The sequence below is a fragment of the Passer domesticus genome, chromosome 1 (assembly GCF_036417665.1).
Source record: "Passer domesticus isolate bPasDom1 chromosome 1, bPasDom1.hap1, whole genome shotgun sequence".
Classification (NCBI taxonomy): domain Eukaryota; kingdom Metazoa; phylum Chordata; class Aves; order Passeriformes; family Passeridae; genus Passer; species Passer domesticus.
Genome location: NC_087474.1, coordinates 132,607,407 through 132,634,305, shown reverse-complemented (window position 1 = coordinate 132,634,305; position 26,899 = coordinate 132,607,407). Strand labels below are relative to the sequence as shown.

General features: G+C 41.4%; 1 protein-coding gene across 1 annotated transcript; it reads right to left on the bottom strand.

Annotated features, from left to right (window-relative positions):
- Positions 1–546: 546 nt before the first annotated feature.
- ZBTB10 (zinc finger and BTB domain containing 10) lies at positions 547–24,224 on the bottom strand. Its single transcript, XM_064390110.1, has 5 exons — positions 23,009–24,224; positions 15,107–16,004; positions 5,961–6,134; positions 3,935–4,110; positions 547–1,480 (listed from the first exon to the last, which is right to left on the bottom strand). The coding sequence occupies exons 1-5, from the start codon at positions 23,933–23,935 to the stop codon at positions 1,175–1,177; spliced, it is 2,481 nt and encodes an 826-aa protein (XP_064246180.1). The 5' UTR covers positions 23,936–24,224; the 3' UTR covers positions 547–1,174.
- Positions 24,225–26,899: the final 2,675 nt, after the last annotated feature.

Sequence of the window (26,899 nt, the reverse complement as noted above, 5' to 3'; positions counted from 1 at the left end):
AAGTAGACAACTCAAGGAGCACTATTTTGCTTTGGACTTATTTTCTTTAAAAAAAATCCAGCAAATGAGCAAGTTAAATGTAGTTTGTTTATATTAAATACTAACAACAACCCATGAAGTACAAAAGAATAAAAAAGAGTTTCTGTTCAATGATGAACGATGGGCACAATAGCTTAGTGTCCAATTCACATCACATAAATTAGCCAAAAAACGGACAAGTAAGAAATTATTGACCAAAAAGTTGTTTTAATATGACACTTTCTCCATTTCTTGTATTTTTATTCTGTGGGACTGAGGTATACACCAGGGAAACAAAAAAATTTTGAGAGAAGGGGGGGCCTTAGAAGAAAGAAGAAACATTATTACATCAGATATCTTTTAAAAAGCATGACTGTCTCTTTTGACTAAGTGGCACAAGAGTTACCCATGCTCTGATCAGTCTATTATTTTCATTACTGGTCATTTCTTCTGCATTATCGTTTTAAAACTGATGAATCAACAACAACCTTCTTTAAAAACAGACACTAAATTAATGCCATTAAAAACTTCTCCAGTGCTTATCACCCATAGCACCTGCCAGCATAGAGCCAAAAGTTTTCAACCCAAATTTCAATACGGTGTTGGCAATATCTGTGACACATATTTAAATGATTGGCTTTCACCTATCAGATTACAGGAGAGGTAAGGTTTGTATGGCAAAGACATGCTTGTGGAAAATGAGCCACTAGCCCAAATTAGCTTCACTGATTCGCTGACAAAAGTACGAGTGGATTTGGGAAAGCTGTCTTTGTGTTTCCATACCAAATTGCAATTTTCTTCATTCATGTAAACAGGTACATGAATGTGTAACATAATTACAGTTACTACTATGTCTGAATAGGACCCAAGTAGCTATAGCCTATAAATAATAAAAAATACATTTTTATTTTGATAACTGACTGTAGATGTGAGGACTCTGTATAATTCAACCAAACGGTTGTATGCTGTACAGTCCTGTGCAAATATCATAAAAAAATTAATAATCCTTTTTTTGCTATAAGGCTTTGACCCTACATTTTCACAGCAACATAACTACCATCCAGCCTGTACCATATTTTGCAAGCCTTCAGTCCAAAAATTCAAACAGTCAATCCATACAGTGTCCATTTGCAGCACCCTGAAGTCTCATGCTCTGTCAGTCATCTAAAGGCATACAAACTTCCCCGCCTTCATCCCACCGAGATTGGTCATTCTGTTCTTCTACATCATCACCAAGCTCCTCGTCGCCTTCTCCCACTTCATTTTCTTCGTATTCTTCATCCCTAGGGAAATCTGTGTCCTGCCCCTGGTCTGCTCCCTCTTGCCCTCCAGGCTGGGATTTATCTGCACAGTCTACACAAACTCCGTAACGCCGTGATCCATGTCTTATTCCAACGCTGGCTGCTAGCATGAAAATCTTCTTACACACCATACACTTATACTTTTTATCCTTTTTATGTACCTATGGAAGAGAAATATGGAAGCTGAATATAGGCATTCCAGGTTACATTTGCATATAGTACTAGGAAACTATTAATAACAATAAAAATTATTAACATAAAAATTCATATTTTTAACTTTTCCAAAAGATACCTAACACTATTCAGAGTAAGGAAGGGTTACTGGAGATCTATTTATGTATGATATGAGCTACTGCCCATGAGCAAACCACTTTGTTGGAGCTCAGCAGGTCGCCTGTTCTGTACACAGGTGAGTGTTCAGTTAACATCTCCTCAGGGTACAGAGCAAGACTCAGAAGCAACGAGAGCAGCACAAACCCTTCCACTGCACACAAGATAACTTGTTTAGAAAACTGCTGTTAACAATTTTAAACCCTATAAATATTAAAAAACAAGCAAGAGTTATTAAATTCAAGAATTCAAAGAGTAAAATTCTTCCATGACTTCTCCTTCCCAACACAATTAAAACTAACATCAACTTTCCAGGTCCCTTAGGTAATTTTTTTGTCCTCTATTTGTGTCTGTGTGTAAAATTAGAAGCCTGCTGTTAACTAACCATAGATTTTAAATTTGGAAGTATGTTGCTTGTACAAGTAACTGAATTCAGTAACCATGTATATTAGTTATTATCTATGAAAAAATTAATTTGAAGACTTCCTTCTTCTATCTGGTGTTCCCACAACAGATTACAATTATGTGCTTAAATATCTCATTTGAAGACCCATTGAAAAAGTTGCAATTTTAGATAAAAGAGAAATTACCACCCAGATGAGAGGAAAAATAAATTAGGTCATGATACAAGTAGTTACTTCAGCTCTGCTGTATGGTCCGTACAGCTGATACATGTGCTTTCCTCAGCCTCTAGGCCCGTTATAATAATTCACACAAGGCAGAATGTTTGAGGTTTGTTAAGCTCAAAGGAGAAGGGAGGGAGGGAAAAAAGCCCAGGGGAAAAAAAAAAAAGTGTTCTGACTTCGTCACAGAAAGAACACTTCTGTTAAAGCACAGAACTGCACTGAGCTCACTCCACAGCTGTTTTCACATTGTCTGACTTCATCTCCTTTCCTGGAGGAAAAAAAAACTTCAGCTACAAGTCCTGGTCAGACAATGCAAGACAGAAAACTGAAGTCCCACTCTACTCTTCCTGGTAGACCAACTAACTCCCACTGCTGCCACCTTCTCTGATGAGCCACAAAGGAAGGAGCATGGCCATCAACGAGGCAGTAATGCCCCAGTTCTCTAAGCCTTTCTGCATATGAGAGATGCTCCATCCCTCCAATCATTTTCATAGCCCCCCTCTGGAGTAGCTCCAAGAGGTCCATGTCCTTCCTGTTTTGGGGACCCCAGAGCGGGATGCAATGTTCCAGGTGGGGTCTCATGAAGGGCAGAATGCCCTTCCTCACCTGCTGGCCACACTGCTTTTGATGCAGCCCAGGACACATTTGGCTTTCTGGGATGAAAGAGCACACTGGTGCCTCATGTCCCACCTCTCACCCACCAGCATCCCCAATCCTTCCCAGCAGGGCTGCTCTTGACATGTTCATCCAACAGCCTGTATAGATACCAAGAGTTGCCCCATCCCAGGTGCACCACTTTGGAGAAGTGCCATTTACCCCACTCCATGTACTAACCTTTTCTGTCTATCTCCAAAACATCTTGCAAAATGAGGGGAATTTTTAAAATCACAGGTTGGAGAAATATTATTTTCTCACCACCAACATGATCTTGCTCTTATTACTACACTAAAATACACCCTGGATTTTATATAGTATATATTATAATGAAGTCTTAATTTCCTTATAGACAAGATACAAAGTACCTACAAAATACCCAAGGCAGATAAAACTTTCTCTGGATCCTCAGATAAACAAGTACTCAAGTCAAATCCTGAGTTATGCAATGTGCACAGGACAGGGTAAGCTGAACTGCTGGTTATGGTACTGGCAGAATGCAAGTCAGACAGATGTTTACTTTCTGCATCAGAAATTTTTCATTCTTTCCTAACCTTAAAGCAGATACTACACTATAGCTTTGTCTGGTTGTGAAATAAACATTTTAGAACTACCTCAAGATATTATGCAATTGCTGAATTAACAGGGCGCCCTCACAGAAAATGATGATTCAGTATTATAGACCAAGACGTGCTATTCTACTGCAGTAAAGCTAAGCCAAAACTGCTTTTCATTATCTACAGAATACTTATATACACTCTATCCCTTTATCACATCACTTTCAAAATAATCTTGAAATTACTGTCATCATTGACACTGCATTTTCCATTAAGAAAACAAGAGGCACAGTTATCTAAGAAATGTTTATCTTCATCCATTTCAGATCAAGATAAGACAATTTACATTATGTCAAATCAGAGAACAGTTTGTTCCAACTACCAAAAACCCCATAAAACCCCACTCATGCATGTGCATACATATACATGAACACTTGAGATTACCCACCAAGGAATGTCTCTTTACATGCTCTCTTCGTGTAAACAGCTTCCCACAGATGTCACAGCTGAAAGATCTCACGCCTGTGTGAATGAGCAAGTGTCTCTTTAGTGTTCTTCTGTATTTGGCTACATAATTACAGTGTGGACACTTCAGCTTGTTCATGATTAAAGCAGAGGAATCACCTAAAAGATAAGAAGCATCAGGAGAAAAGATAATGAAACACACAAAAAATCATCCAAATGTATTATGTCTGGTGCACAAAAATTAACAGGTGCCAAAACAATAAAGCAAAACACATCTTTTCATCAGGGTAATCAGGACAATGTCTGTCTGCAGAAATCAAAAACGCCGCTAAGTTCTACATGTACAATTCTACTAGAAAAATACCTACTTGTAACCAAGGCAATTTTACCACAGGAGTCTTATTTCATTAATTGAAGTTAGTTAACTACAATTTACCAATACTCTATTTTCCTAGATGCCAGTTATACCAGAAAACATTTTCTTCTGGATTAGAAACCCTCTAACTCTGCAGCATTTTGACAGTCGCAATCTTCTCTTCCAATATTCTACTGGAATTCTATTCTATTTAGAATTACATGCAGGAACCGTCTACCAGGATCTGACTTTAAAAGAAGTATAAGAAAGAATGAATATTGACAAGAGGAGTAGGATACTAAGAGGTAGCAAAATGCTGAAATTCTCAAAAAGGAAGTTATTGGTTCAGATTTTACTTATTTTCTACTTTGATCTAACAGCACAAAAAATAAAAAGAGCAGAAAAAACTTCTGGAAGTAGCAATATCTCACTTCTTCCTTATGATGGAGGAGAACCCTTTATACAGTTTGCCCAAGGATATATGCAAAACAGGTTTAATGCAGCTGCCTATTACAGTGTGAAAAAGAACAACACAGGATTCTATGATGCGGAGAAGGCCACATAGAAATACAAGATTTTGATAATAGCATACTGACTCACTACAAGTGAGAACTTAAGAACATAATCATAACCATCTAGAAGCATTCAAAAAGCACTGGCTAAGGCTACATGATTATGTGCAAGAGTTTCTAATATTCATGCTGGCAGGAAGAAAACATGAGTAATTGCACATTATGTGCACATGCTCACAGGCCTGTCTCTAGAGTTGCCTCCTTTGAGCTTTTAAATTCATCCAAAGATGGAAGTTATATTTTGCTAATATTCACAAGTTTGCATATCACAGCACTCATGTGAGCTGCATCTCCACAAAATGTCACATAATGGCTTGCATGAAGAAAAGCAAGTCCTATACAGGCAGACACCAGGGCTGTAAGGAATTTAATGGTTTAAGAACAGGCAGCCTTCCTAAGACCCAGCTTCTAATTTCTTGACTGCCAGCAAACTTCACCTTCTCATGACCACGTTTCTTCTACTATAAACCCCAAAATATTTAAAATAAACCATAAGCCACATCCCAGTAACATCTCAGTTAAAGAGAAGAGGTAAGCATTACTATTACCCAGTACTTGATATCTTCTTTGTACTGAATACTTTATGTATTGTAAGGAATTAGCAACAATTCTTTTAGATATGGTGGTATTTTCAGTATGTTTTCAAACAGAAAAATAATTACAGGTAACTGTTTGCTTGAACTGACAGAAAAAGGCTTAATTACAGCTGCACGGGACTAAAAACACTTATTACAATGAAGTTTCTTATTTTTAATAGCAAGACATATGCTGGGATCTCATTTTAAAATTATATTTATTTCCATATTTTCACCATCCAAGTTTTCAATTTCAAAGGCCATTTATCTGCATTTAGCTTAGTAAGGGGACAGGCAGCTATCAAGTTATTAAAGACCTCAGGTACCTTCACACTCAGCCATTATACTAGAACTGATATAAATCACATTCTGGTTTTACTCTTCCATACATTTGAATTCCTTTTCCTCCCTCCAAGGAAGTACATTATCCAGAAAGGCAAATGATATGGAAGAAGATTGATTAAATAATTTCCTAACCTCTACCTACTCTCCATCAGATACACTTACCATTTTCCCAAGCTTCTTTTGGCCAAGATTCTGGCAGCAATCCATACTTGAAATCACTTGAAGTACCCGGTAGCAGCCCATACTTGAAGTCACTTGAAGTACCCGGCAGCAATCCGTACTTGAAGTCATTTGAAGTGCCCGGCAACAGTCCGTACTTGAAGTCACTTGAAGTAGCTATTAAAGACACATTCTTTCTTTAGCTTCCTGGGTTCTAATCAGTCATCAATCTAATCTGTTTAGCAATATGTATATCCTTTTTAAACTGTGACAAAAAGTTTCTAACCTTACAATAGTAATTATAGCATGTTGTCACATAGTATTCAATACTAAACCAAGAAATAACTGTATTCCTAATTTCAATGAAATGAGACCGTTGAACTACTGTCCAGAGCACCATTTCTTCTCCCCATCCTCAGAAAAACTGAAAGCCTTTTTCATACTACAGAGACTTTGATGGTAAGGATATGTATTCCCTCACTATCATCACGAGGGGGCTGAAAGGTTTTCCATCAGAAAACTTTTCTCTTCAGAACGGATTTGTGCAGCGACTTCACCTGGACTGCCACAGTGGTCTAGTTGGTACAAAAGTATTTTCTACTTAGAGGCATGGGGTTTTTTATTGCTTTAAAATATCTTCATGGTATACATATACAGTGCTTTATTTATATAAAGGATCCTCCAGCTATGTCTAAATCCTTTTCTGAATAATCATCTCCATTACTCTATAACCACATCAATTCAAGAGACCATAACTACTTGGAATATAACAGCTTAAAAGACTAGTTTGCATATTTACATTTGCTCTTAAGACAAGATCTTCTGCAGTTTATGTTGTCTTCGTACCCTTTTTTCCTCTTGAAAAAAATAGAACCATTCAGAAGTGAACAATGCCTTAAAAATTCTTTGCTTGTTTAATTCCATACTTTGTAACAAGAACTGCATCAGTGAACATGGAGTCATTATTACAGAGCACAGAGAACTATAAATAGTACACAATAAAGCTGCACTAAGAATTTAACAAAATCATATTTGCTGGGCAAAAGCTCTTCTGGCAATAGTGCAAATCAATGTTTCCCCCAAACCCCTAGACAGGAGTTTGTTGGAAATCATGAACTTATAAAATCCATTACTTTCCTCACAGGCAGACAGTTGTTAAATAAACAAACTGCAGTGGTAACTGGCAGATTTCCTTTTATTTCTCTGGATGGTAGTTGGGTATCCACACTGGATTCCCAATGTCACCACTGTGAAAAGTCTTGAGGAGATGTATTCTTGCTTTCAAGCCTGAAACTATACATTTCAATAGTCCAAAGACTTCTTTTTATCCCTACACTGTTCATTCTAAGGATTTTTTTGGGAAAGGAAATTCTCTTGGGCTAAACCAGAATTTCACACAGCTAGTGGCAAGCTGCATATTTAAACACTTCCAACTTGCAGTTTTACTGGAAAAAAGTACACATTACAAATCCTCACAGCATGAGACACATACAGTAGTTTCATTTACTGCTCAGGCAGCATTACCACTGGCAGCAGTGATTTGGTCTGCAACATAAGACAACAGTTCAGAAGGATATCACTTAACAACTAGGAAGCTTATAATTCTATCTCATCCATTAGACAATGGCAAACAACAAGCAAAGCTGCATCATGACTGCCAAACTAGGCATTCCACCAGAGCTTTTAAAAGCAGAGCTTGAGTGAATGAAGACAAAAAAATAGCAGTATTTTAGCTCATCTAACTACCTATTTTGCTATAAAAGGAAGAAGAGGGAAGGGAATAAACCTCCCTCTCCCTTAAAAAACACAAAGCAGTGAGGAATTTTTTTTTCTTTAATTACTGACTCTAACTTTAATTACTGACATAACTTCTGTTATGTCCAAAATAGGCAAGAACTCCTTATACTAATTTGGAGTGATGGACTCCAGCAATGGCATCTCAACAGCTCAAGGAATAGAACACAGATACCCTATAGACATGCCAACTACACATTCCTTTGAGGTGAGGAGGAAGACTTCCTTCTGTAATACACAAGAAAGGATTAGAGAGGAAGCAGTGTTGCACAGTCTGGGTAAGAGCAAAGGTGACTTGCTCTTAAGACTATAAGCCTCCAAATAACAGCAGGCTTCAGGATCTAGCAGAGGGGAAAAAACAAACTTACTTTTATAATGTTTAAAGTATTAGATCCTTTCTTTACAGATTTTTCTCCCTGTACTAGAACTGTAGCTGAACAGTGAAAGGTCCGTCAGTAATAAAATATTTTAATCACTTTTCCTTCCCTTATAGGATGAATATCTGCAAGATCAACAGACCCAAGTCTTCACTGCACACAGATGTAACACTATGCTGTGTACAGGCACTTTTGTATAGCTTCCTTCAGAATAAGCCAAAGACTGACCATAGGTAAGAGTTGGACCAAGCTGAGTACATTTTATAACACTGTCACTTTGACAATTCTTCTGTATTTAAGAGAACACAATCTAAATGTCACTAGGAACATTTATGTACACAGCTGCTATTTAAGTTTGAGGGAACTTAAGAGCACAAACCCCTGCATAACTCGAGATCTTAGCACAAGACTCAGCACAGAGCCAAATAAATTTAAGAGCTGTCACCCAGTGTAGGTAGTAGCTACTAAATCTTTCAATCTCCCACTGGAAGAGAAGACCCACTATAACATGAAAGAACACCAGCACAGATACCACAAGAGATAAGAGGTTGCTACACATGCTTCATGCTTCAGTATACATGACTAAGTAGATAATAATTAAACCTAATGCTTATTCTTAGAATAATTCGTTGACCTAGAAAACATGCTTTCTAGATTAAGCACACATTTAATGTGTTCAAAACAAAACCACGCAAAAGGCATCTTTAGTGTCTACTTGCTCATCCAAACAAGACAGATTTGAATTACACACAGACTGGAAGTGCAATACCCAGCCTGTACTACCTTCCCCAGCTGGATATAGAGCCTACAGTCAGGTAAGCTTCCAGAATGCAACACATTTACAGACCCCTGTGGCTCATAGGATCTTCTCCCATTTCTCCTCTCACCCAGGCTACTGCCCCTGAAACCTGCTTACAATTATCATCTGGCCTGTTCTGGTCAATTTAAAGCCACATGATAGCCTCTTGATAGGAGGCTGAAAGCAACTATGGATGCAGTCATACTGGTATACTGGGGAGAGGGTGCACAGGAGGAAAGCATAGACAGGTAAGGCAGATCTTTGAGGGGAAAAAAAAAGCTAATTAGAAGCAATAATATTCTTTGTCTCCAGACTAAACCACCTGATCACAAGTTCTCTGATCTAAAGTTACCCTTTTACACTTTAGTTGATTTCTAAGAGTTGTAAGTTAATAACCCAAATGTCAATTAACCTCAAACATTTACTCGTTCATCTAGCCTGCATGGATAAAAGGCTATCAGTAATCTGATCTTTAATAAAAGCCAACAACAAGCAAAACCAAAATAATAAAAAAATCCCAGAACACAAAGAAGCTGATTAACCATCAGCACTAAAATTCACACTATGTTGATTTAAGAAGAGATAAGGACAGTGGGAAATAAAATTAAATTATTGTGTGGCTTTTACACCATTAAAAAAAGCTATTAAAAACACGGTGAAAGGATTTTATGTTTTATTGCATTTGTTCTCAGGAAAAAAGGCTAACCAAAAGACAGATACAATGATTTTCAGTTTTGAAGGCAAGAGGCAGGCATGCACCACCAGAAAGAGAGAACATGTCTAAGCCAGAAGCATCCTTAGTCTGACAAATTTAACTCTTGCTGATTTATATCAGAAAATATACTGATTTGGGGCCCAGAAAAGGATACATTACTGAGTAGGTGACGATATAGGAAATAATGAGAAGTTCAGTGACAGAAGCCATTAAACAGGGCATTGCAGAAAAGGACACACATATGGTGCACTGAGGGAAAAGATACAAAATTTTGCATTAGATACAGCTGTTTGTAGTGAACTTAACTGCTGTTTTCTTTACATATATTAGCACTGGAAACAGTGCCAAAATAAGAGAAAAATAAATGCTATTTTTCACATATTTTTTACACTGACTGCTCATCTAATCAATTAAAAAAGACAGAAAGTAGACTGGATAAGCGATTAGGCCATAGCTTTCAAGGATTGCAAAGAAAGCAGTGGTAATCTACTGATACAATCTGGATTGCTATTAGAGAGCTGGATTTGTTGCTTATGTTAGGTAACATGACAGAGGAAACAGCACTGCCAAGACTGACACACTAGGAAGGTCGGGAAAAGAAAGTATCTTGAGCTCCCTTTGTTCCCAGAGTATTCCTCACATCTTTAACCTTGCTTCAGCTGAAAAGGCTTATTCTGGAAACACATTACTGCTCAACTGCCTCGTGCAACAGAGGGCTCAGACATACTTAAGACATTTTGCCAATGCAATCTTATTCATACTCTATCTATTGCAACAAAGTGCTCTCAATTTTTACTATTTTTCACTCATGAAGAAGTGGTATATTGCCATGATTATGGAGTCAGATCTAGCATCAACTACCCCTGACAGAAGACCACTAACTGATGCCAGCTATATTATGCACTTGCTTTTCAACTTGATTATCGCACCTTCCCTGAAAAATTCTTTCCCAAGAAAGTGAAAGCTATTTTGCTGATCTCCTCCAACAACTATACCAGTGAAACACAAGAAAGTAAGGAACTTTCCTCATGCAGACCGTTTATTTGTGGGGAAATTAATTTGTCTCATGGACCCTTTTTAGTAAGTCAATGCATTACACTGTGAGTCAAAGTGATTTTCAGGCAGAGAAGATCTGTAGACACCACAAAACCTTCTTCCACAACCCATTCACATTGCCCCCCCCCCCCAAAAAAAACCAGACAAACAAAAAACCCAAAAAACCAAAACACCCCCCCCCCCCAAAAAAAAAAAAAAAACAACCAACTAACAAAAACCTGCATATTGACACCAGTAATACACAAAACACTGACCAGAGTTGTAGGCTTCGGGACAGACCATATTGTGAGAATGTGAGGAGGGAACCTGCTTGTCTTTGGGATGATCCCTGGGAGAGGTAAATTGAATGAAAGGGGAAGAGGCTGACCCTCAGACTGCAGTGTTTTCAGATGACTTCTAAAAACTTTTGACAACTTCAATAATGGATTACATAGGGAAGGGGGCAAATAAAGTGGTTAGACGTCCATCAAGGAATTTACATCTTTTAATCAGGGTAACAGCTTAAAGTCTAAAGAAAATAAGACAGAGTTATAGTACCATGGAGAAGTAGGAAAAAATACACAATTTTTTTCTTTTGTAACACAGTCAGCCAAGTGGGGTTTATCCCTACAAGAAATATACATTTGTCCTGATAAGTCCATCAATCTTGATTTCTTCAAATACAAAGATACCTGCTTTATTGTAAAGCCCTAATCAAGTTGTGTTATGCTCCTCCCTTGCATCATGACAAAAGCTGGGACCAGCACTGCATTTTTTTAAGCAGGTTTAGCTGCTGTCTGTATCCTTCTGAAAAGTAGTTGTTTCTACATTAAACTGAATTAAATTCTTTAAGAACCCCTACAGAATCAGTCAGGAACCCTGTTGTTCCACCAAGGACTGTTTTAATCCTGCACTTGTTATTCTTTCCCTCACCCCCACCAGAGTACAGCATTATACAGCCTCAAAATCACAGTAACAAATTATACACTTGTAGCTTCATAAAGCTACTGGGATATTGCATGCAAGTCTCCTAAAAATCAACAGTCAGTTCCAAAAAGCATAAGCAATACTTCATAGATGTGTTCTGAAGTCTGAGGATAGGACACTTTACAAAAAAAAAAAATAAAAACCAAAAAACAAACACCACAGCCAGATGAAAGACAGACCAAAGAAGTGATGAAAATTGACAAAAATCACCCCATGAACAGACATTAAGCATATGATGAATTATGTTCACTGGGGTTTTATGACCTTTTGTGACACTGTAACAGTGACTGTAATGTGCTGTCTGCATGGTTATTTTCACTATGGTAAATGGTTAATTGTACGATGAATGATGGCTGTAAACAGCAAAAGACTTTTTTAGCAGATTATCAACTAGGAGAAAATACTGATATTGGTGGTAACATTCCATGTTTTAGTTAAACAGCTGCTTTAATTAATATAGCTAAAACTGGAAAAGTCTTGAAAACTTAAGTAAAATATAAGTAAATGTAAGACAGTACAAGGAATTTCAAATCTATCTTAACCTTTTTAAAGCTTCTTTAAAGCTCACCAACATGCTACTTTTACAGGGAGGGTGTTAAATAAACTCACTGGCAATAATGCCTCAGGTTTTAGCTTTTATATTTTTCAAATTCTGTACTGCTTTAGTGTGTAGTTCTGAGCTTCATATTAGGGGATAGTAAACTCTCTTCACAGTAAGTAGACAAAACAATTCCTTCTCTCGCTGGGGACCAAGGACAAATGATCTAAGTTTCAGGCCCAAGAGCATAAACAACAGTGGAATGAAGAGGGAAAACAAGAAGGACGGGACTTCATAAGCTAAAGGTACAATTGGAAAATTAACTCCAATATGCAAAGGGACCAAAACTTATAAAACTGTGAGACTGCAGTCATCCATTTTGTGACCATTTTGGATTCACCTTGGGTGTAGCCCTGGCTGGGTTCTTGTGCTGCCCAAGGTAGATCCATAGAGGCCTTTTAATAAATACCTACTTTATTCTTTATCTCCATCTAGCCTCTATTCTAGACCAGCCTTCACAAGGCATCAGAAATGAATCAGAAACAGGGTGGGAGGAAGAAGCAGCTGACATATCCTTATTGGATACAAGCAGAAAAACTCATGTTCAGCAAGCAGCAGTTCAACATATTTGCTTTACTGCAACAAGAGGGGTAGCAGATGCTTCAGAAAGCTTTTACTGTTTATTATCTAATACTTACCAACTGTACCCAACTGGAAAATTCATTTACTATAGCATTCAAGGAAGTGGATTCAGGGATAAATTTTTGTAGTGAGAGCAGTGATCTTAAGTAGGCTTCTCTTCCACCATATCTACAGTATCATCACAAAAGCACCAGACCAACCCAAACCTAAATCAAGGGCACAGAAACTCACCCTGCACGTAACTGACAGTTCATAACCACTGGTGTTATCCTCATCAGAACATGACAAAGCATAACAGTAGAAGCTCCTTGTTTCCATTTTAGCAACCAACAGGAGAGTGCATTCCTTAGTTCTTAATATAAGAATTTACTATTCTTTATTTTTCTTCTTCTAGAATTATCTTTTATCTATTCTAGATGACATTTTCTTATAGATTTTTACCTCTCAGTGCCTATTATTTTTGGTAGCTTTTCTATCCCCACAAGAAATTTAATCCAAAACTACAAGTTATTGTATAACCTGCAGGTTACTCTACAACTCATTCTTGACATTCTTCCAACTCTCCACTCCTCCCTCTTCCACCTTTTCTTTGGCATAGAGGGAGCAGTTAAAAGAAGAGTGTTTAAGAGTGGAATCTACCTACAAAGGAAAGAAAAAGAGCCACAAGTAGAAGAGAAAGAATACCAAAAGCTGAAGAACAGACTATGGGTGTAAAGTAAGTTAGACTAAGCCCTACTTCAGTCACTCTTCTTGTTTCAAACAATATGCATTCAAGAACTTAGTAAAAGTGAAGATATTATTACAAAAATATTAGATATGGCTTCCAAAAGAATTCTGACACTGACAGAAAATGTAATTATGTACTTAGGAACATATATGGTGTGCTCTGAAAATACCAAGGAGATCACTAGTTGACTAGTATTTTAGAACTCAGTAAAATAAACTTCCCCTTGTAGTCACAGAACGTTCAATGGTTTTGGACAGATACCACAACCATATTCAGTATGCTTTGTCTCCAATACAATTTTTCATCAAAATACTACAAGGATGTCTCTTGTAATTTAATTCTTCAGCATAACAAGTTACTGGAAACATTGGTGCTTCTGTCAAAAAAACCCACCCACCAACCAATAAAAAACACCAAACAAACAAACAAAAAGAAACCCCCCCCCCACAAAAACAACAAAAAAAAACCACCAAAAAACCAAGGACTAAACATACTGCTCTGCCTGTGCCCTCCATTATTGCTCTAAGAAATCTTCACAGCACACATATAAAATCCCACAGAATCCAAACTATTTATATCTGCTGTTGATGCCATCATACAGAAGGCATATTCTCTGTATTTCCATCAGTAAAAAACACTGAATATTTAACCCCTATAAATCATCAATAGAAATCACATGCTAAATTGTGTCAGAGATTTTGTCTTTCTGACACAAATACACACATCCTCAGCTCCTGCTTCAGACCCTCTGCTGTCCTTTTTCGTGGCACTGCAACTGGGACAAGCAGTATAGCCCAGCACAGGCAGAACTGTTGTGTGGGTGCTGAGGACTCAACATCCCCCACTATCTGCAGCTAAGGGCGCTTCACTTAGGCTAGATCTAACCTGATGCTGTGAATCTGAGGCATACTAGCAACTGTCATGTTCCTGAAACATGCCAGCTCAGCCAGAAGGAATCCCGTGCAGTCTAACAAAGCTTAGCCAGTAAGAGAAGTACAGGAAATTCACTTCACAAGCACAACTCCCAAGCAAAGCTAAAGCAGACATACCCAGAGCTCAGAGATAAAGACCAGACATAAGGAACAAGCATTTGCAGAAGTGCTCCTCAGCACAGCTGCTTCTCCAGAGCTGCTCTGTTGTGTCACACTACTCACTAAGCACATGAAGGTCTCCTGTACTGGAGAAACACATCCCCAGTCCCATCCCACACTGCTCTGCACTGGCACATGTCACCACAGTACCCAAGCACTGCTGGCACTACACAGAACAACCGTGGGTCCCCATGTGCCCCCTGCGGGACTACTGCTTGTCTGTGTCTCAAATTCACCCCAACTTGCTCCTAAATTGTACTAAGTTTTCAAAACTATTAATTCATCAAAAAGTGAGGCAGGCAAATGACAGTACTTCAAATACATAGATTAACTATTCATACAGCATAATAATTTAAAAAATAAAAAAGCAAAAGTTATGTAGTCAGATACTGCAGTCAGTACTTTAATTTTCAAATGACATAATTGACATTAAGCAATATTTACCTGCTTCTTCTTTAATAAAGGACAAATCTTCTTCTGGATATGGGACTGACGGTTGCAACACTGAGCAATCTTCAGAATTCTCTTCAGTATTAGGTGGTATATTATAAATAAATCTCTTTGCAGTTTGGTTTTTCCTTCTTGCTTTTCCAGGTTCTGGAACTGATTGTCCCTGTGCACCCATGTCATTCCACACGAAAACTTTTCCCTCACCTTGAGATTCATTTTCAGCCATTTCAGGTGAGCTGTCCTGGACCCAACTGCAGTCATTCATTTGGTAGCTTTCCATTTGGCCCTCATCAATGGGGTACGGATCATTCTCAGTTTTTATGCTACTTGCCAAGTTGGTAAGGTTTCGTGTTGCCCAGAAGCTGGCAACTTTTTGATCCCTTGGAGATAAACCATCCCTACTAACAGCTCTTCTGTTGTAATCCACTACAACAGTCTCTGGAGCTTCCGATTTTATACTTATGTTTAAGGCATCTTTAATGAAGTTGCGGCAGGACTGGACAACCTCCGTCATCTGAAGGTAGCTGGCCACTGACATCACTTCAATGGCGTTTTGGCTCGTGAGCACGAGGTTACCAGAATACAAGAAGTCCAAGATGACAGAAAAACCTTGAACAGCAACAACGTCTAAATAGGTAACAGTGGTTTGGTTACGGCTTTCTTTGTTTGTAAAGCAATACAGAGTCTTAAAGAAGCGGCTGCCTGCAACCAGGATGTTCTTGTGAGCTCTGAAGACCCTCCCACTCACCACAATATTAACATCACAAAGAATGCCTTTCTTCCTCTGCTCGTTGAGCTCTTGCAGGAGCTGATAGCAGTAAGAGTTCTCATTTGGCCTGCTGTTAAAATCACAGTATCCTTCATTATTCAGTTCTGATGGTAACTCTGCCTCCTGCAATTAAAAAACCGCACAAACATAATTAGCTCTTAATAAATGCTCTCCTTAGTTCTTCAACACAGTAATAAGGATATGAAAATAAACTAAAGAAGATTATCTTAAACTATTTTTTGTTATTTATGTTCTTTGTCACAAAGGCAGACAGGAATATATAAATAACAAGATATTTTTGAAAACTAAAAATCCTGCTCTCATTCTGCACCTTCCACCCCCAAGTTTAAAACAAACAGAACTAGATTTGCCTCTAGGGCAAAGGAAGGGAAATTTCAGCCAAAAGTAAGGAAATATATAGTTGAGTGTGAAGTACTTGTTATTCCTAACCCACATATATTAAAGATTCGGGAACCTCTCTTTCCAAAGATTTAACTAGATGGTTCTCACATATCCAATCCCTCCTACTTCCCCAGAAATCTCCACTTAAACAATTAAGCAGAATCCAGATAAGTGATTCAACATTTTCTTCATGCTGAGATACAAATAGACACAAATTAGGTCTGTATGTCCCAATCTGTCTTGAATGTTTTAAAGAAAATATATTGCTAAATAGATATAATGGCAAATGTATTTCTTATACAGTTTTACAAATTAAGTATTTATCCTTTGCTTTTTAACTGCAGCGGTTTTAGGATTAAACAGTGTATCACATGACAAGCAGACAAAACACTGCGGATGACAAAAAAACTCCCAACTTAAGCTTCCACTACAATTCTTGCCTCAGACTTTCTTCAAATAAGCCTCCCAAACTTTCCAGTGGCAACACTGGCACAACACTTATTACACACACACAGCCTTTTTAAGATGTGATCTCAAACACAGCTCCAAAATTTTGCTAAAACCTGATATTTTCAGAAAATCCAACACCAATAATTCATTATTAAAGATTAGTTCAGAAAGGGAGAGATCAAAATATCTGAACTGGATTTTTGAGCACACAGAAGACTTTTAATTCATGTTTAGATAAAGATGATTCAGAGATACTACAAAGCAGCAGCTAGTAGAAAGCAGAAAACAGACTGGCATATTTGAGACCATACTTATATGGGTTGACATATGCTGCCATCAAGAGCAGCAACAATGACAGTCTGTTTCATACTAGATCTCCAAGATTCTATCTTCTTTCCTAGCAAATGAGGAAAGCCCAAAACTGGACAGCTCCAAGCCAAATCATTATTTTCCTCTCTCATCTCCTAAAACACCTCACTGATCAAGGAACTGGAAGTGATGTTAAAGCTCACCTGCCTCAATATTACAGGTCAAAATCAGTATTAAGAAGGTAATGTTAGCACTGTCATTAGCCCATAAGCTATGCTGCAGCTAAAATACATGTTGCAGGAAAGTACTACTCTTAATTTGGGACTACTGCAGAAACCAGCTACATATATTTTAAAAGTCACTTTCCACCCCACAGACCTTAGTGGATTACATCAGTACTCATCTCAATTTATAATCCCAGTGTGGATCACTGGAATGACAACTGAGGCTGTAACTACATCTAAACCAGTGTTTACATATATAAGCAGCAAATAAGACCTGGTATAACCAAAACAGAAACTGTGCCATTTCAGCATCTCCTGCAGAGAAATTTCAGTTTGCTGTCACATTCAAGTTGCTTCTGAATCTCTACTCTTCTCAGAAAAACACTTCATTGAAGAGGAAGGAATAAAAGCAATTAGCCTTTTATGCGAAAACAAGCAGTAGATCTTTGCTCGCCTCATCTTAATTTTTTTGTGTACTTTATGACACACCCCAAGTACTACCTCAGATCAAGACTGTGAAACAGTTTGCTCCAGATGTGGGACAGCTAAGGCTGTCATGCTAAGCTCTCAGCAGATTTTGGTTCTGGACTAGCTTCCTGTCACTTTAGCAATGGTGCACTGCACAGTTTCAAAACACCAATTACACTGACACTGGATCAGATTAAGATGAAAATGACAGCACCCTGAAGTGTTGTCACACTCGTCAATCACCAGTGACTTGCACCTCACACAGTAAATGTTAGGTAGATGCTGTGATAGCTGCCAATTTCGTTCTCTGAGAACACATTAAACACCGCATAAAATTTAAAAAACGACCTGCAGCAGTTCTTTTCTTCTGACAAACGTCTGATTAAATAATTCAGAGAGAATACATTTTAACTAAGCAAGTATATGTACCCAATCAAGCTGGGACAAAAAAATAAATTTATATTTACAATATGGGGTTTTTGTTTCCTGAGAACAGGACAAGCCAGCATGGTGAAGAGGAGCTGCAGATCACAAATGTGCTACAGAAAAACAAGACTGAAATCTTCATTATGACAAGACCAGGAGGTTGAGTGGAAAAATGAGATATTATGCAACCTGTGTCCAAGCTATTAGGGGTATGTGTTGGAGAAACAGATCAATCAGTATTACAGCTTTAATTAGTATTATAGCTTTACAGAAATGGGTGCATATACATTTCTAAAACTAACTGCAGTACTAAAACCAACTGTTTTACTGCTGGTATAGTACAACAGTTAACCCTAGTGCCACAACTCAAATGAAGTCCTGATGTCTGAGCAGTTATCAAGTCTACGTACACCAAGTATGACAAGTAAACTGATATTTATTATGAGAAAAATGAACAAAATAATATTACTTTGAGAGATTTAGACATTCATACAGAAAAAATACAGTACAGTTCAACAGGAGGGAAGATGCAGAAAATAATTACAAGAAAAGATGCATTTGCAGACTTCTGTAACTTACATGACACATCATCATAAGGGTTGTTTTCTCACGAGAAAAACAGCCTAATGATACTTGCTTAGATGTCAACTATATTTTCAGAATACAGACCCCATATTCTCATCAACTAAGTTACCCTGACACCAAACCACCTCATCCTTTATTAAAGACTAGTAAGGAATAAAATATAAAGATCAGCACAATTTCATTTCAATTTATGGAACCTTCAGTGCTCTAAGTCAAAAGCTTCTCTCTGTGGGTGAGATTAAGAAGTGCTGTAACAGAACAGAGACTTCTTAAGGAAACTAATATTGTGCTCAGTTTCAGTAGAATACACACAAAGACAAATTATTATTTTATATGTATAATTCATTAATTAAACTTGCCCAAAAGCTAACAGGAGCAGAAACAGATGATCAAAAATTGCTACTAGGAGTTTAGTTATTTCTCCTACTGTTCCATCAGCATATTCTGTCCCTGGAAGGAAGACAGTGAGAGCAGGAACAATTAAGAAAAAATTCTTAATTCAAACCAACCTAACCACAGATTCCATCTCAGCTGCATGTATACGAAAAGTAATTATTCCACATTTTTTAATCCCTTCCCCACTACCACATCTTGCTCTACCACAGTTCCCTGTATCCCCAAATTATCCTTACTCTCAAAAATGTATCTTCTAAAAAAGTAAGCTTTTTAACCACGTGCAGAGGAAAATTATCTCAATATGGTCCCATCAGCTGCACATGATGCTCCACTCTGTGCTGTACAAAAAACTCAGCAATTTCAAATAATTTCATTAATTCCCTAGTATCAAATTGAGTAGTTTGAGGATTGATAAAAACACTACATGAAAATACACTAAGCGATAGTGTTTACTCCAAGGCCTGACTTCCTCCTCAACTTCTTCACTCTGCTAAGAGTAAGTCAAGAAGTTAACTTAGAACACTGTAATGTAACGCTGACATCTGAAGCATGACTTCCATTCATCACTGCTCACATAATGCAAACAATTCCAGTTCACATGGAAAAAATAACACATCAAAGGCCTTCCTCCTTTTGGAGAGCTTCTGCTTTAAACCAACATGCCTGTTAGACTGGAGAAAGCTTTTCTGGCAGTATTTCCAAAGCTTAGCTTTAAATTATGTCCAGAAAGAAAATGTTTTAAGAAGATGGTTTGAGGAGAGGAATCCCTAGCAGCCAATAAATCTGCATCTTATGGACCCAAATTCATCAAAGAATTAAAATATTTTGCCATGATTTCCCACTAAGCATCCATTTCTTGAGATCCTTGCAACACAATAGTCTCTTCACTACAAAAACAAAGGTAGTTTCAAGATGATGATAGATTTCCTTAAGCTTTAATGAGGAGAAAAAATATTTTAGAAACTAGAATAGAAAAAGACTCAAGAATTTGGTCTTAGAAAGAAGCATCGGTTGACAGCTCAATACCCTTGAATTACAGCAGCTGCAGCCACTTGTGATGTATTTTGGCATTCCAAATTAAATGTATCCCAAAAATAAACTGAAATCATCACTCATTTCTTCACGAGTGTAATATCCAACAGACCTATAGAAATTTCTACTGCTTTACTGTCTTAACACCTACAATTTCCTTTCTGAGCTTGAGTGGTGGCACTATGCCATATGTTTATTAGCAGCTGCTAAACATGCCCTGCAGTGGAGGCTTGTCAAGTCCATAATACATGTGTGCTGTCTCTAACACAAAGGCTGAAAGATCTCTCCCAAGTTTCATTAAATCTAAACGGCTTTGCTGCCTCATTATGTATGTTGGCAATACGGTCAGGGTACAAATTACCTACTTTTGTTCCAAGTATCTGGTATCATGGCATTTAGGGAAAAAAATGGGGCTATTGTTTTGCTATTAATTTAAACATATGTATCAAAAGAAATTCAAGTGCCATTAAGAGTATGAAAGGATACGGAAATTAAACATAGATGGGAAAGAAAACAGATTCTTAATCAGGTTTTTGATAAAGCAACTGTAACGTGAAAGTGCTCCACAAAGAAAACTACACTGACTCCTGAAAAACTGCAATTCCTTCCCTCGTGAGAAGTTTTTAACTGAAATGTAATTGCAGAAGGATGCACAAAATACTGTTTTCCACTCAAAAAACATCTCCTTACAGCTACCTTTGTCCCAACCCTATCTTTTGTACAGTGCAGAGAACCACTGACTCATCTATCCTACTGTTTCATTTATTATCACAGTTAGTACAAATATTTTTTCTTAAACTATCAGTGGTATAAAAGCAGAGATTCATTTTTACAAATATTCCCATGGCAATGAAAGGTCTTCAAATAAACACTTACAATCTTTAAATACATACTTACATTAACTTGTAGGCTACTGTGATAACAAGCCAATATTCTGTCCTCCCTTCCACTCTCCCAGTATTTAACAGTTTTACAACAGACTCAGGGTAAGAGGACAGAAAGAAAAATAATAGTTATCTGAATAGAGAAAAAATGCTTGGAATAGCTTTTATTTAAATACAGTTAAAACAGAGCGAGAGAAGCTTCCAAGTGTGGCAGGGATTAGCAGCATCCACTAACACAGGAGGCTACAAAGCGACAGAACATACTTCTACAGAGTAATTATTCACAACTCAAAGTTAGAAACTAGGCAACAAGACTGTAAGGAACACGCTGCAACAGCATTATGCAAAACTGGAACACTTTCAAAGATATGAAAGAAGTAAAAGAAACTAAGATAAGTCTCTTAATTAGAAACAACTAATTGAAAGCAAGTTTGGCTAAAACACTGCAGAGTGAATAGCAAACCCCAGAAGACTAATGAAAACTGATAAGATGACCTACTACCAAATAATATCTGTAACAGTAGCTGCTATAAAACTACACTCACTGAAAAGGCAGTATTAATCATCTTGAAGGTGAATGTTGCACTTGTAAATCCAAAAATAATATTTTGGATCACTGGTATTTGTACACCATAAGGTTTCCCTTGCAATCCTGCAACATCTTCACAAAAAATTGGCATACATTTTCCAAGTAGTTCTAAGAAAACTATCGTTCACCTAATGTTTTATAAGTCATCCTGTAATCCTGATATCCTGCCCTAACATTTGAGTAGCAGCTCTTGTCCAAGGTACCCTGAGCTCCTTAAGAGTGCTCAAGCAATAACCTCAATTTAAGTACCGCATTACATTTCAGACTCCAAATAAAGCTACCCAGCCAAGGTGGGCGTTTTAATTAAAACTGAATTATAAATGCAGAAAAACTGAGTGACTAATCAATTAATTCCGGCTAACAGCCTAACAATTCAAGGACTAGCCTAACCTGAAGCAACACTTAGCTAATGCCCGCAGGCAAGTTTAACGCCAGTGAAGCGATCGAGCGAACTTCAGCAGCGGAGGCATCCCTAGGAGAAAAGGCTGCAGAAGGCTGAGGATTCAACACAAGTGTTCTTTAGGGTCTTTTCCTCTACATATATTCTAGGGCAAGCCCTGTCTCATTCGTGAAAGCAGCCAAGAAACACAGTGATTTGAAGTTCAGCGGGGAACGTGGAGAGTTTCACTACTCCTACAGCGTTAGAGGAGCGCTGGCATAGTAACACGGCTTTCAGGAAACCACATGTTTATCTCAAACACACACCAAGCGATTGCAGACTTCTTGCTCAGCAACTCAATCTAAGGCAACGCAATCGGAAAAAAAAAAAGATTTCAGCGCGAAGAACTTAAATACACGGAGTTACCCGATTAGTGCACCGGGGCCACGCCGCTAAGCACGGCAGAGCGATTCCAGTTTCACGCCGCCGAGCCCCCATTTCACAAGCGGTCTCCGGCCGGACACTGCCCTCCCTCCGCCTGCACCGCAGGAGGAAGTTGTAACGAGCGTATTTAAATCAGTGCTGTGACACTGGGAGTCGTACGCAACTTTTTTCCCACATCGCCGGTTTATCTCCACGAGATAAACAGATGAACTAATGGAAGCGGCACCCGCCAGGGCCGGAGGGATAACGGGAACGGAATACAGCCACAAACAACAGCTCGTGCTGTGTCTGGGTGCCTGCCCACACCCAGCGGGAGAGTCACCCCGAGTCCCACAGGGGGCTCGTCTCCCGCTCCGGACGCGGCGAGCGAGAGCAGCGCGGTGTGGCCAGCCCGCCGGGCAGCGACAACCACGAGCAGCCATTTAAAGAAGTTCACACACGTGAGCACAGGAAAACCTCACCTATGCAAAGGGGAGGCCGGCATTGCCCCTCCCTCCCTCCCTCCCTCCCCGCCGCCCCCTCCCCGTCCCGTGCCGTACCTGCTCGGCGCTGCCGGGCTCGTTGAGGCGATGCTCGGCGGAGAGGTGGTGCCGCAGGAGCAGGGCGCGCTTGTAGTTGCGGGTGCCCTTGCAGAGCTCGTCGTGGCCCCCGGGCAGGGGCGCGCCGGACATGATCACCTCGGGGGGCGCGGCCGCGGCGACGGCCGCGGTGCACCAGGCGCACGACATGAGGCCGGTCTCCTGGCAGTAGTAGAGCCACGGGAACTCCTTGAGCCAGGAGCCCTGGAAGGAGATGTGCAGCTTCTGCAGCAGGGACTTGGGCCTGGCCAGCGGGAAGTGCCGGATGCTCTCCCCCTCGCCGCTGCCCTCCGCCTCGTCCCCGCCGTCGCCCCCCGACCGCCGGCTGCTGCTGCAGCTGCCGCCCTCGGCGCCGCTGCCGTCGCCCAGGCTGCCCCCTTCGCCGTCCTCCTCGTCGTCGCTGCTGTCACTCAGCGAACCCCCGTCCTGGACCAGCTCCTTGCCCTCCAGCAGCCCCTCCGTCTCCAGTCCCTCCGCGCCCTCCAGCTCCATCTCCTCGTCCGCCCCCCGCCCATTGAAGTGCTTCCGCGGCCAGGCCGCGGCCTCGCAGCCATTGTTGGCGGCGGGGTGGGCGGCCAGAAGCCCCCCGCCGCCGCGGAAGGCCAGAGTCCGGCGGTTCCTCTCGGCGAACATGGGGCCGGCGGCGGCGGGGGGCGACGCCGCGTCCTGGGGCAGCAGCAGCTCCTTCTCCTCGGCGGCGGTGGCCTCCAGCTCCTCGGCCTCCAGCCCCTCCAGCTCCGCCTCCTCGTCCGCCCCGCGCCCGTTCAGCGCCTCGGGGTCCTGCCGCTCCCAGGCCTCGGCCCCCGCCGCCGAGGCGGCCGCCGCGGAGGTGACGAGGCCGCCGCCGCCGCGGAACGCGAGCGTCCGCCGGTTTATCTCCGCGAACATGGCGGGCGCGCCCCGCGCCCCCCGCCCGGCCGAGCGCTCCGTCCGCCGCGGGAACGGGGCGGGGGAAGGAGGCGCCCGGCTGCCGTGCGGGGGCGGCGGCCGAGAGAAGCGAAGTCCGGCCGCTCGCTCCCCGCTCCCCCGGGTCCGGCCTGGATCGCGGCGGGCGCGGGGCTGCCCACAATGGATCCCGCTCGATCGCTCGGCGGCGGCGGCGCTTCCGTCCCGACAGGCCCCGGATCGGGTCGGGTGGCAAATGAACAACGGGCTGCCCACAATGCACCGCGGCCGCCGCCCGCCGCCGCCGCAGGGGAGGGGAGGGGAGGGGGGGGCGCGAGCGGGGGGCGGGCAGGAGGGAGGGGGGGCCGGCGGGGGGCGGGCGCGCGCTGCGGCCGCGCCGCGTCACGCGCCGCCCGCCCCGCCCCGCCCCGCCCCGCCCAGTGTGGGGGGTGGGGGGGGGACGGGGTCGACCCCCTCGGTCCCTCCTTTCCTTCCCCCCACGTCTGCCCGCGCCGAGGGGCCGCAGCCCGCCCCCTCCGCTGCCGGAAGCAGGGAGGGGAGGGGGACACCGCGGGTCCCGAGGGGCGAGCGGCGGCGGCCGCGGAGCAGCGGCCGAGCCTCCCCGGCGCGGCGGTACCGTTATAGGCGCGCGGGGCGGCGCGAGCGCCTCCCGCACGTGCCGGCGGGGCGGGCCCCTGTGAGGCGCGAGGCGCGGCGCGCGCGGGGCGGGAGCGGCCGGGGCGCCTGCGGGCACCGGGACCCCGGCGGGCACCGGGACCCCGGCGGGCTGCCCGCAGTCCTGGGATATGGCCAGAGCTGGGAGGCGCCACCGTGCTCGTCGGGGCCAAAATCCCGGCTCAAGCAGGGTCAGCCTAGAGCACACGGCTCGGGACTGCTTCCAGGCGGGTCCTGAGCAACAGGGAGGCTCCATCACCCCTCTGGGCAGCCTGTTCACTACGCCGCTTGCTCGCTTCTGCCCCATGCCCAGTGTGGGGGGAAACGGAAAAGGAAAAGCGAGGAAACTCGTAGGTCGAGGTACAGAATAAAAATGAGAGAGAAGGAAAGCAGAAGTGCTGAGGCAGTCACTGTCCACTCCCCCGGGGTATGCCAGTTCCCAAGAAAAAGATGGTTGATTTCCCTCTCTGCCCGGGATCACGATGTTGCACAGCATGGAGTACAGCTGTCCTTGCTCTAGTGGTGTCACCTGCTCCCCCACTTGGCACCCCCGGTCTGTTCACTGTGACAGCAGAGTGAGAAACAGAAAAGGCCTCGGTGCTGGTGCAGCTCATCTGTGAAGAGCATTTAGTCAGGTCCAGTACCACAGATAACAAAATATCTTAGGGAGGGAGGATGAAGGAGCCTTCCAGCTGAAGAAGTGCGTGTTGATGGTGTCATGTAATACAGATATATTCAGTAGTGAAAAACCACAACCCCCTGGAAGTAGGCAGGGTTCTGGAACAGCTGGCCTTAAGCTTTTGAGAAAACCTTGCAAGAATACTATAAAAAATCTATAAACCAGAATTATTTCCTCCTTCCAAATTATTGCTTGTGAAATGGAGATATTTGGTAGAAAATTAATTTGTATTGTGGGAAAAATATTTCTAAAATTCTCGGGGGAGAGGGGAGGAGAGTCAGTCGTGGAGAAACAGAGTAACTATAAAAGGCAGTATCGGATTTCCAGGAGAGGAGCAAAAATGGTCTAAATCTAGGTAAAGAGTCAGATGAATGATGGGAGTAAAAGAATTTTTAGCTTTGCTGTGCCTCGCTGGGGCACAGGGTGAAGGTAATGATACAGGTCTGGGTCCATTGAAGCAAAAGGTTCCGATGATACAGCCCAAAACAGACCTGTAGTTCATAAAGTTTTAGGGTTTGTGATGTATCAAAAATTTTGCATTCCTGTGGCTTGATTCTCACCTGTCAGCATTTGTTGCTAACTCAGCCCTTACCTACGTTAGAATTTCTTACCCATTTTGTATTGTTTTTAAAGAAGTATTTTGTGGTGTAGATTCTTTCTCAGTATATGTTCAAATCAGCGCAGATGGCAGTGAGTGTATACAGAAAGTTTGCAGGAAGAATCCCTGCTGGGATTCACATTTACAGAGTAGGCTGCTTGTCATCTCCTGGAACACTAAGTGCACCCTGGACTGGTCTGTTAAAAACCTATTCCGTGGGCATCCAGGAATGAGCTGCCAAGCACACAGAAGGAATGGGAGGGTGAGGAGCTGTAGGGCTTCTGTTCTGAAGTGGAAGTAGGTTTTACTTAATTGCAACAGGTAATCTCGAGTGGTGACAGATCGATACAGAATCATAAAATGATTTAGATTGGAGGAAGCCTCTGGAGTTCACTCAGTTCGAAGCAGAGCCAACCCTAGAGTCGCAGTAAGTTTCTCAGACACCCTCTCAGACTCTCCCCGAGTGCTGAGCTTTTGCAGCAGCTCCTCCCAAATGGTCTCATCATACCTTTGTTGTCAGCTCTTTATGAGGGATTCCACCCCTGAGCAGTGCTCTCAGAAAAGGGAACATAACTGAATCATTGTTGCTAATTTAATTGTTCTATTATGGCTCTGCCATGCTAGAATCAAGATTGCATTGGTATGCTTATTAACTGCATTTGACAGTCTTCACAGACACAGGTCTCCCTAAGTAATCTTAACTTTTGCACGATGCTCTTTGTTGCTGACTAATTTGCAAAAATTTGCAAACCACTTAATCTTCACAGCAGAAATTCTCGCCAAATTGAGAAATTTTCAAAGCAGTCTGAAATTTTCAGACTACTTTGTTGCAAATGCAGTTTTCTGCTGTGTTCATACTAGGACAAAATATTTCCAAAAACATCCTGAGATACTGTAGCAAAAATACATTTATTTTGTAACAACATTACAGTTTCTTCTTCAGCTTTTCAGTTCCCTTGACAAACCCACATGCTACTAAGGCTCATAATTAAAAAATAGCCATTGATATACACCT